We start from the raw sequence: 9,934 nt of genomic DNA, 5'->3' as shown, positions 1-9,934 counted from the left end.
GGGGCAAATTAGCTGTGATAAAATGTTTTATTTGTTCCTATGAAAAATGGTTGTTCGTGCTAAGAATGTGGACACATAACCATGAAAACCACGAATAAACTTCTCTTTATAATAAATAAAGGTGAATTGGGATGTTTGATTGGCGCACTTGTCAGGCGCCAAGTGGTCGCGACATCCCGCCTTTCACCTCCCTCAACCTCTTATTTTTTTCACAACCCTACTTAAGCTCCTAATCACCATAGTTACCCTCAACAATCCCCTACTTATTTATATATTTAACTTAACCCAAGTAGAGTAGAGTCCTGACCATGACATGGCCTGCCTGGTGAGCCGTTGGGGGTGGGTACAAAAAAAATTCAAATTTTGAACACGGGCCGTGGTAAAACAGCAAATAAACAAGACATACAATAATCGTGACGCAGAGAGCGATAACGATCTGGATCCCCATCCCGGACCGGAGCCGGGCTCCCTTTTCAATTTCCTTCCCCGTCCGTCCCCCCCTCTCTCTCCTCCTCCTACTCCCCTCCCCCTCCCCCGTCCTCGTGCAGCACGGCAGCAGGACAGGACAGCATTGATGGGCGCCACGGCCGCGGCCGCCCCCCGCCCCCTCAGCCCCCGTCCGGCCCTGGCGTGACGCCCCCCCGCGGATCCTCCTCCTCCTCCACCTCCGCCGCGCCGCCCGCCGAAAGGGACGAGGAGAAAGATCGCTGCTTCGGGTGGCTCCTTCCCCGGCGGGCCACGGTTCGGCGCGGCTCGATCCGGGCCGGTCCGCGCGGCGATTTGGCCCCGGCTGCGCGCTGCTGCTCCGGCCAGTCCCGCGCCGTTGACCCCGTGCCGCGCGCGGAAGGACGGATCTTCGCCGGCGTTCTCCGGCTTCGGCGGCTGGTTCCCCGGAGGGTTTCTTCCGGCGCTCGATTCGCAGGTATGGGTGTTACCTGCATTCTCGGTATATCTGCCTTGGGTTGCCTGGCGCCCTGCTCTCCCTCCCCTGTGTCCGGGTCAAATTCCAGATAAAGATCGGATTTTTTGGGGGGATGATTGGTCCGGCGCTGGCGCTCTGTCGATTACCTACTTTTAGCTGCGTTTTCGTGAAATGTGATTGCTTTTATTCGATTCTCTTGTGCTTGAGTAGTTGAGTGTGACATGTTTGATTTGCAGGTTTTGGACAGTGAGGAGGGATGGATGTGGAGAAAGCTGCATCCAAGGGGCATGGCTTCTTCGGCCTCTTTGATTGGAGCAAGAGCAAGAAGTCCAAGCGGCGGCTCTTCAGTGGAGGCGGGGGATATTCGCCGTCCCAGGGTAAGCAAATGTTTTGTACGAATCAAGTGGTTGCTGTAAGGTTTGATAAAATTCCAGGAATAAAAACAGGGGCTGCTGAGCTCACACACCAATTCTCTCCTTGCAGGGAATTCAGTAGATGGGAAGGAAGTTGACGACAGCATGCCGAGTACGCCATCAAACTCGGTGCGTGTTCGGGTTGCATCATCTTTTTTCTAGCTGCTCTGTTTGCTTGTTTACTGTCATTCTGATGTCTCAAACTGTGCATATTGGCAGATCCTTGAAGATGGGATGAGTATGAAGGAAAGCAGCGAGCATAGCTGTTCATCCTCTGTAATCGACGACGAAGCTTGTGCGAGGACGGGACCCACTGTTGTGGCGAGGCTTATGGGTTTGGACTCCATGCCTGCGGCAAGCTCATCTGGACCCTACCCGGTCCCTTTTACCGGGCAACATACCTTCCAAACTATTGCCCATGATGAGTTGATTGGCAGAAGCTATGTTGGCCTTTCTAGCCCTCATAAGATGCCGAGTAGTCCCATTGATCGGTTTAGAATGGAAGCGCTGCCTCCAAGGTTTGCCAAAAGGACACTTTCAGTTGCACAGCATAAGTTGTTCTCCCCAGTGAAGAATCCTAATCATGTATCAAGCAGAAATGCTGCTGATATAATGGAGGCGGCATCTAGGATTATTGGGCCTGGAGCTGAGAATACTAGCTCTTACAGAGTCCGTGATGCTGGGTACTCAAATGATGTGCGTGCCTTCAGCCCAACGGAGATTGTAAGAGTCCAGCAAATGTCCCAAGCGGCAAGAAGGCGTGATGGCTCTGCATCTTCTAAGCCACAGAGTGGAAGATCGTTGGATGGAAGTTTGGTAACTTCAGAGACATCCTCTTCTGCCAGGTTCTCACAGTCAAATGGTGGTGCTCCAGTTGCTCCAAGGGTCAAGGCCGTCAGTCGACCATCGTCAGAATTTAGAGCTACAAATGGCCAAGGGAGAGAAGGTGTAAGCAGAAGCAGTAGGAAACCTCCAACTCGCACGGATCCTGTACATAACATGGTTGAGAGAAACGGGTCCAGTCAACAAAGGCAGAAGATTAGTAGCAGAGTGGGCATGGCAAGTTCTTCCAACGTGCTTGTGCAAAATAACACAAAGCAGAATGCTATGGGTGTTGAGCGCAAGCTGAATCCCAAGTCAGCAACACACAGTCAACAACAAAGAAACCTGCATCCACCAAATGCTGCTCCCAGAAAGGCTGGGGTCACAAGCGCACGCTCTGAAAACACTATGAAAGGCAACAGAAAGGGGGAATTGCAGCCAACCAACTATGCAAACAGAAGACCAAACTCTACAGCCAAAACAATCCCCAAGCCGAGAAGATTACCAGATGAGGGCATGCGTTCAAAGAAAAACCAGCCAAGTGATAAAGTTCTCACTGAAAGAAGCCCAAGGCGTGTTCGGCACAATATTGTGATAGAGGAGCAATCATCTTTCACCACGAACAAAAAGAAAATCAGCACTGAGATTGTTTCGTTCACATTTACCTCACCAGTTGACAAATCATTACATGGTTCTCAGTTTCCCCATTCAGTGGAAAAACGGTCAATAGAGAATTGGAACTCAGTGTCAACTTCAAGAAACACATCAAACACTGAATCAGATACCATAGATGGTGATTATTTGAGACTTCTTCTTGAGCAGAAGTTGAGAGAATTGACTTCTGGGGTGAGGTCACCCTATTCTAAGCCAGCCAATGGTGTTCGAATATACGCCCCTTCACCAGGTTTGGATGACACGGCATCAGCCTGTGACACATCCAGCATTGCATCTACTGATTATGATAGGGACTCCATACAGTCTTCAAAGGATGGAAAAGACAAATTCCCCCGGACAGATCTTGTATTAAAAGATGATCAGGTATGGCATTTGAGATACCACTCTTCCTATTTTACCTATTTCTTGCCAACTACATGTCCTATGCACGGTACCATTTTCCTTGTGAGCATTGGCTGGAAAACAAATGACCATGTTACCTAGTTAGGCATAGTATGTTTTCTCCATATAGCTATGGTACATTCTAGAGCAGGATTAGTGAACATGGTTAGTTTATCTTGCACTCATGTTTGAAGATTGTGAAAACCTGAATGTTCAGTAGTTGATAGTACAACATAAAGAGCAACTATCTGTGTTGTCCTTTGGAAGCAACAGCAGTAAACTGATATTGGGGTTGTACATGATCAGCTTTGAGCAAAGATAGAAACACTGAATTGATCTCATTGATCATACAGGTAGGAAGGGAATTTAGCTTTGGTATACTGCATTGAGACTTGATAGTTTGAACTTTGAACACTTGACCTTCTCATTCTCTGCAAAACTGCGGAAATTGGGAACTAACTGTGCCATCAATACAGCGCTGAGCCTGGATTTATGTACATGTTCATCACAAGTTAAGAACTGGTTTATATGCTAACATTAGCTTCTCTTTATGGCCAGTCATCTCAATCTGTGAAGTATGATAATGGTTTCATTGATCAAGTGGAGTTAGAGCATCTTCACCTAAGCCCCCATTCTACATGGGAAGCTTCTCTTTCAACAGAAACCTGCAGCTCTGCAGAGAGCCGAACAAATGCAAATGGTGAGTGAGTATACAGTTTCTTTGTTGTTGCAATAGCACTAGCCACAGATCTTTCTCAAAACCTTCAATATTTCTCCCTTTTCAGAATCAAGGTTATTTAGTTCAACAGAAGGAGCAGCAACATCTGGTTCGACACACTATGGTAGGGTCCTAGAAGTGGAGGCTTTATCAGAATATTCTGATACAGCCTCATCAATCACAGCGACTTTAGCCGAAACAACACATCCATCAGAAAGCAGCAGCTCATGTCGTATGGAGATAAAGTTCTTAAGAGAAATACTGAATGCTATTTCTGTCAGAGATAATGCTTGCTCTTACTTCGAGCGATTTGATAGCTCAAATATCCTGGATCCACATCTGTTTGAAGAACTAAATGGCAATTTTAGGCTGCCAGTGGGTGAAGAAGAGGGAAAATCTTTCGGAATGATTCGGAGGCTGCTCTTTGACTGTGTGAATGAAGTATTAAGCGTGAAATGCACATACTACTTCAATGCTGGTTACAGCTCATGGTTTACGGGGATGGCAGTTCTGCAGAAGCTCTCGCCGGAAGAAATCTACCAAGAGATGACCAGTCTGAAGGTTGCCGAGGAGTGGATGGTGGATGAACTCGTGTACAAAGAAATGAGTGGCCCTCTCGGGAGCTGGGTCGACTTCAAGACGGAGTCACATGAAGCTGCAAAAGACATAACAGCAGAGTTGCTAGAATCCTTGACCGATGAAATGGTTGCTGACCTTCTATATTGGTAGTTTGGTCATGCAATTATTGTGCATTTTGTTTGTCGAGAACTACAACAGGGGCCCTGACCTGCCCACCATTTGATGATAGATCAGCGGCTGTCAGAGCCATTCTCTACTTTTTTTGGGGACATTTCGGTTGTCATGATGCAGAAAATAGTGAGGCATTGTAATTTTTTTTCTTTCCTTACTATGGCCCATTGTTAACGAAAATAGCTGGTACTGTATGTTGTACAATGTTGCATTTTAGCTGTATGAATGGTGGTCTGTTCTTTGCAAACTATACTGCTGGTAATTATTTGTCGTCTGAGAAGATAGCACAAACTATTTACCCTCTCTTTTCAGCTGTGTTTATCTCGTGTTGTTAATGGAGGTAACTGGTACTGCATTGTTGCACAAATGTGACATTTTGTAGCTGTATGGATGGTGCCTGTTCTTACAAACCAGTCTCTCTCGTGTGCTGTATTTATCATGATCTGAAGAAAAAAATATTTGGTCGTCCAGGCAGCAACAAAGTACTGAAAACTCGCATTTGTCTACGATTTATTCTCTTGCAGTTGTAAGATCTGTCTCTACTTTGTTTACCCTACAATAACTTGGCACCATGTCAATCTATGATTGTTATCTACTGAATGAGGCTCACTTCCGTTTTTCTTTTCTTTGTTTTGTACAAGTTCCAGCATCAGAGTCAACATGACGCATCATCTCCTATATCCTCTACCGGAGCCACCCCAGAGCGAAACATGGCTCCTCTTGCAATCGTGCACCGATGAAGTTCATCCTACAGAATTGACATCACATGAATCGGCATGACGACTTCTCCATACTGCACAGAGTAAACTACACTGGAGCTCCTTCTGTCCACATAGCATCCTGATGCCTCACACGCCGATGTTGATCTTGATCTCTCGCATGCGCAAAACGCTGAACGACTCTACAACTTGAAGTAGGCGAGCAAGCACTGAGTTTGTGGTTCTCTTATAGGCATGCCATATGTTACGGCTGCAAGGCCATTACATGTGTTCTAGTATTAAAGAAGGGTACGGTACATTAGATCTGTTGGACTTGATTCACTGCAAATTAAAACACTATTGGTTGGTGGAAACATTTATGTCCTTTTTCTAGCATGCAAAGTTTCCACTCATGATTTTAGGGATCTGAAAGCAATGATTGGCGGTGGATACATGCACGGTATATCCCGTACATGGTGGAAAAAAATCACTCTATTATTATAGGACGTGAATTTTTAGGACATGCGGCCATGCAATGCCGTAATCCCGTGCGTCCATGCATGCATCAGGATTGCTACTTAATATAAGCCCATTCACAATACCTGACACATTAATCACCGACGCTGGAGAGTACATTGTGATATACACCCCTCTAGTGAGCCAGACGGCATTTATGTTGGAAGGAATACAGGCTTGTCAGTTAGCGAATAGTCTCTCTGCTTTTTCTTTTTCTTTTACGAATAGTCTCTATGCCCCGTGCCCCCTGAATTGTCACGCGGCCCATGCTTTTCTGGAAGCTTAACGAATCTAGCCCACTGGAGCCCAGGCCCATGCTGGATACGAGAGAAGGCATAAAAATATAATCTGCAGTCGTAGGAGTCGAACTCACGATCTATCGATCACGAGGGAGCAACTAGTTAACAAGCGCTCCTTCGGAAGCCTCACAACGATCAGCACCACTTGGCGCGTTCTCAGCCATTCGCCATGTGTCACGCTCTGGACGCTCCCTTCAGATTTTGTTTTTTTTATTTTTTCGCACGCGTTTTCGGCTTTTTAAACGGTTTTTTTTCTGGGTTTTTTCGACGTTTTGGTTTTCCCCCGGTCTTCCTTAGCTTTTCGACAAAAAAAATGTTCGAAAAAAAATTCACGAAAAAACGCGTTTTTTTGCGAAAAGTCACGGTTTTTTCTTCCGCGAGAGGCACGGTTGTGCTTTAGCGAGAGTCACGGCCGTGCCTTTCAGAAACAAAAAAAATGCGTTTTCTGTTTTTTTCTTTCTCGAGAGTCACGGTTTTACTTTCGCGAGAGGCATGGTTGTGCTTTCGCAAGAGTCACGGCCGTGCCTATCGGAAAGGGAAAAACAAAACGCGTTTTCTGTTTTTTTTCTTTCACGAGAGTCACGGTTTTGCTTCCGCGAGAGACACGGTTGTGCTTTCGCGAGAGTCACTTCCATGCCTCTCGGAAAGGGAAAAATATGCGTTTTCTGTTTTTTCTCTTTCACGAAAGTCATGGTTTTGCTTTCGCCAGAGGCACGGTTGTGCTTTCGCGAGAGTCACGGGCGTGCCTCTTTTTGAAAAGAGAAAAACATGTTTTCTATTTTTTTTCTTTCACGAGAGTCACGGTTTTGATTCCCCGAGAGACACGGTTGTGATTTCGCGAAAGGCACGGGCGTGCCTCTTTCAGAAAGGGAAAAAAATCGTGCTCCCGGTTTGGTTTTTTGGTCCGGTTTTTTTCATGAAAAAAATGTTCGTCAAAACCTATCAACATGGGATCTAATTTTGAAGATTTCGACGCGAGGAATCCAATGGTGAAAACGGTTTGAGATTTGTACGCACGGTTTAAGAGATAAAACGTATTGAATAAACGGATCTACGAAAAAGGGAAAACTACCAGGTTGCGACAAGTGGCGCGCTACATGTGCACCACTTGTCGTGACCTGGGAAGGTGGAGTATTCTTTACAGTGAGTACTTCTTAATTAGTGATTTCGATTGATCACTTATAGTGACTACATCCAGCTGAGCTATGAGTTGGGTTGAGTTTTGAATAGACTTCATGTCAAATAGTACCACCTCGCTTTATTACATCCTATGTCACTAATTTAAATATCTGTGCAATCTGAAATCATCAAGCCGCCTCAAGAGTCAAGAGAAGGAATTAACAAGCGAGAGAAAACTGATAAAATAAAGAAGGGAGAAAAGCACGGCCGCCCCTGTGGGAAAGAGAACCAATTTAATACAACGGAAAATATGCAGCACGCCTTGGATGGAAAGAAATAGATTGGATCCGACTTGATAGGATGGGGACGGACATCTCGGTGGCCGTCAGCGGCGCGATGATACGTCCATTTTGCATCATGCTTTTATATCGATATTTATTGCATTATGGGATGTTATTTCACATTATGTCACAATACTTATGCCTATTCTCTCTTATTTTACAAGATTTACATAAGGAGGGAGAATGCCGGCAGCTGGAATTCTGGGCTGGAAAAGGAGCAAATATCAGAGACCTATTCTGCACAACTCCAAAAGTCCTGAAACTCCACGAAATATCTTACAATAAATAATAAAAAATCCTCGCCAAAGATGAAGATCAGGGGGCCCACACCCTGTCCACGAGGGTGGGGGGCGCCCCCCCAGGGCGCGCCCCCTACCTCGTGGGCCCCCTGTTGGCTCTCCGATGCCCATCTTCTGCTATATGAGGTCTTTCGATGAGAAAAAAAAAATCAGAAGCAACCTTTCGGGAGGAAACTCCGTCGCCACGAGGCGGAACCTTGGCGGAACCAATCTAGGGCTCCGGCAGAGCTGTTTTGCCGGGAAAACTTCCCTCCGGGAGGGGGAAATCATCGCCATCATCATCACCAACGCTCCTCTCATCGGGAGAGGGCAATCTCCATCAACATCTTCACTAGCACCATCTCCTCTGTAACATCCCAAATTTTCAATTTGGAATGTTATACACTAGATCATCATGCATATCATATTTTCTTGCATTTTGGTTGATCCTAGAAATTTCACGCAACTCAAGGACCCACGGAGAGAGTTGGAGATTTCGTTATTTTCATATTTGAGTTTTCTCAAATTTGAAAAGAGAATCATTTGATTTATTTATTTCATCTTCAATAATTTTTCCGATATCAAAAATATGAGAGAGGGAATAATATGACTTTCCCAAAGCTAGGAAAAATGAAGATTTAATGAATAAATCAAATTTTGGGTTTGCCGGAGTTTTGTTTGCTTTTATTTGGATAGGGAAAAATGCGCGTTTTCAAAAATTGCATTTTAGGCCCGAAGAAAAGTTCATTTTGTTCGACTCATTTTTAGGAGTCGGGGAAAATTTACTTTAGAATTTTTGGAGTTCGTTTAGATTTTCTTTCTTTTGTTTTTCTGCGCGCGTAACCGTTTAAAAAAAAAGGAGCAGCGCCCCGCCCGGGCCAAGGCCCAGCCGGCCGGCCAGCTCCAGCCGCGCGCCGTGCGCCAAGCGCAGGCAGCCAGCGCCAGGCCGCCGCCCCTCTAGGCCGAGTCCTAGTAGGACTTTAGCCCCCCCTTTCCTTTGTTTCGTTTTCCTATTCCTACTCTATTTCTTGTCCCCTACCCCAAGAAACCCTCTAACTTCACCTATATAAATACCCCCACACCCCCTCCAAAACATCAAATCAAACCCCAAGCCCCACACCACCCCGCGCCCCTCACCCGCCTTAGCCGCGCCGCCCCGCGCCTAAGCCGCTGTCGCCGCCCCTCACCCACGCCGCCGCCCTTGTGCATCGCCGCCGCCGTTCGCCGGAGCCCCTCGCCGGAACCTCGCCGAGGTAGCCGCGCCGCGTCTCTCCTATTCCCCCGGTTCGGTTTTTCTTATAAACCATTCCGATTCTTTTCTTCTCTTCCGATTCGTTTTCTTTCTGGTTCTTTTCTAAACCGTTCCAGTTTCTAGATCGGTTTTTCGTTTCGGTCTTTTTCTCCGAAAACCCTAGATCGGTTTTCGTTCTTCTTTCGGACCATTCGTCTCAACGAACGTGATCACCGATTCTTCCCCGGTTAACGACGCCCGTTCGTTTAACCATTTGTCTCTTTCTTGTCGTCGGATTTTTTCCGCGATCGTGATCTCAGATCCGATCTTCGTTCTAGTCTTTCTTCTCGCTCGTTTATCGGAATCAGGTGATTCAAACGCCTGGAGTTCCGTTTCGAAACCGCCATTCCGTCTAATCAACTTAAACAAGTTTTTGCCCCAGTAAAATTTGACCTAGTTTCAACTTGCTAGAACCGAGTTGTTTCTTCCGCCGTTTTGTTTTCCGTTTCTTTGTTCGGTTCGTTCTTTCTTTGCAACCGGAGTTCTTAAGTTGAACTTTCTGGTTCGTTCTCTTGTTCGAGTTTTACCTGTGCATTAGATGAGTACTTATTGTGTGCTTGTTGTTTGTCTGCGATAGATCACCAGATTGCGCCGCTTGTTACTTCGAAACCCTAGGTCTCGCGGATCATCAGCAAGGCAAGTAACACTTTGATCATACCTTTTCTACAACCCATGTTTTATTGCATTAGATCAATCCTCTCACATTTCATG

At 46.1% G+C, this 9,934-nt stretch overlaps 1 protein-coding gene across 1 annotated transcript; it reads left to right on the top strand.

Annotated features, from left to right (window-relative positions):
* The first annotated feature begins 549 nt into the window (after nucleotides 1–549).
* Nucleotides 550–4,975, top strand: LOC119287595. Its single transcript, XM_037567166.1, has 6 exons — nucleotides 550–922; nucleotides 1,159–1,299; nucleotides 1,406–1,464; nucleotides 1,555–3,195; nucleotides 3,772–3,913; nucleotides 3,999–4,975. Exons 2-6 carry the CDS (start codon nucleotides 1,179–1,181, stop codon nucleotides 4,658–4,660), a joined length of 2,625 nt encoding a protein of 874 aa, XP_037423063.1. The 5' UTR covers nucleotides 550–922; nucleotides 1,159–1,178; the 3' UTR covers nucleotides 4,661–4,975.
* Nucleotides 4,976–9,934: the final 4,959 nt, after the last annotated feature.

Source organism: Triticum dicoccoides, chromosome 4A (assembly GCF_002162155.2).
Source record: "Triticum dicoccoides isolate Atlit2015 ecotype Zavitan chromosome 4A, WEW_v2.0, whole genome shotgun sequence".
In the NCBI taxonomy this organism is placed as follows: Eukaryota; Viridiplantae; Streptophyta; class Magnoliopsida; order Poales; family Poaceae; genus Triticum; species Triticum dicoccoides.
Note: the sequence above shows the minus strand (reverse complement) of the source record. Positions and strands in the feature narration are given on the sequence as shown.

What these genes read in the sequence shown, in the direction of transcription:
- LOC119287595 (XM_037567166.1), top strand. Translation starts at nt 1,179, where the DNA reads ATGGATGTGGAGAAAGCTGCATCCAAGGGGCATGGCTTCTTCGGCCTC. An exon ending in CGAGTACGCCATCAAACTCG is followed by an intron (nt 1,465 to 1,554) that starts GTGCGTGTTCGG and finishes GCATATTGGCAG; the next exon opens with ATCCTTGAAGATGGGATGAG. An exon ending in GAGCCGAACAAATGCAAATG is followed by an intron (nt 3,914 to 3,998) that starts GTGAGTGAGTAT and finishes CTCCCTTTTCAG; the next exon opens with AATCAAGGTTATTTAGTTCA.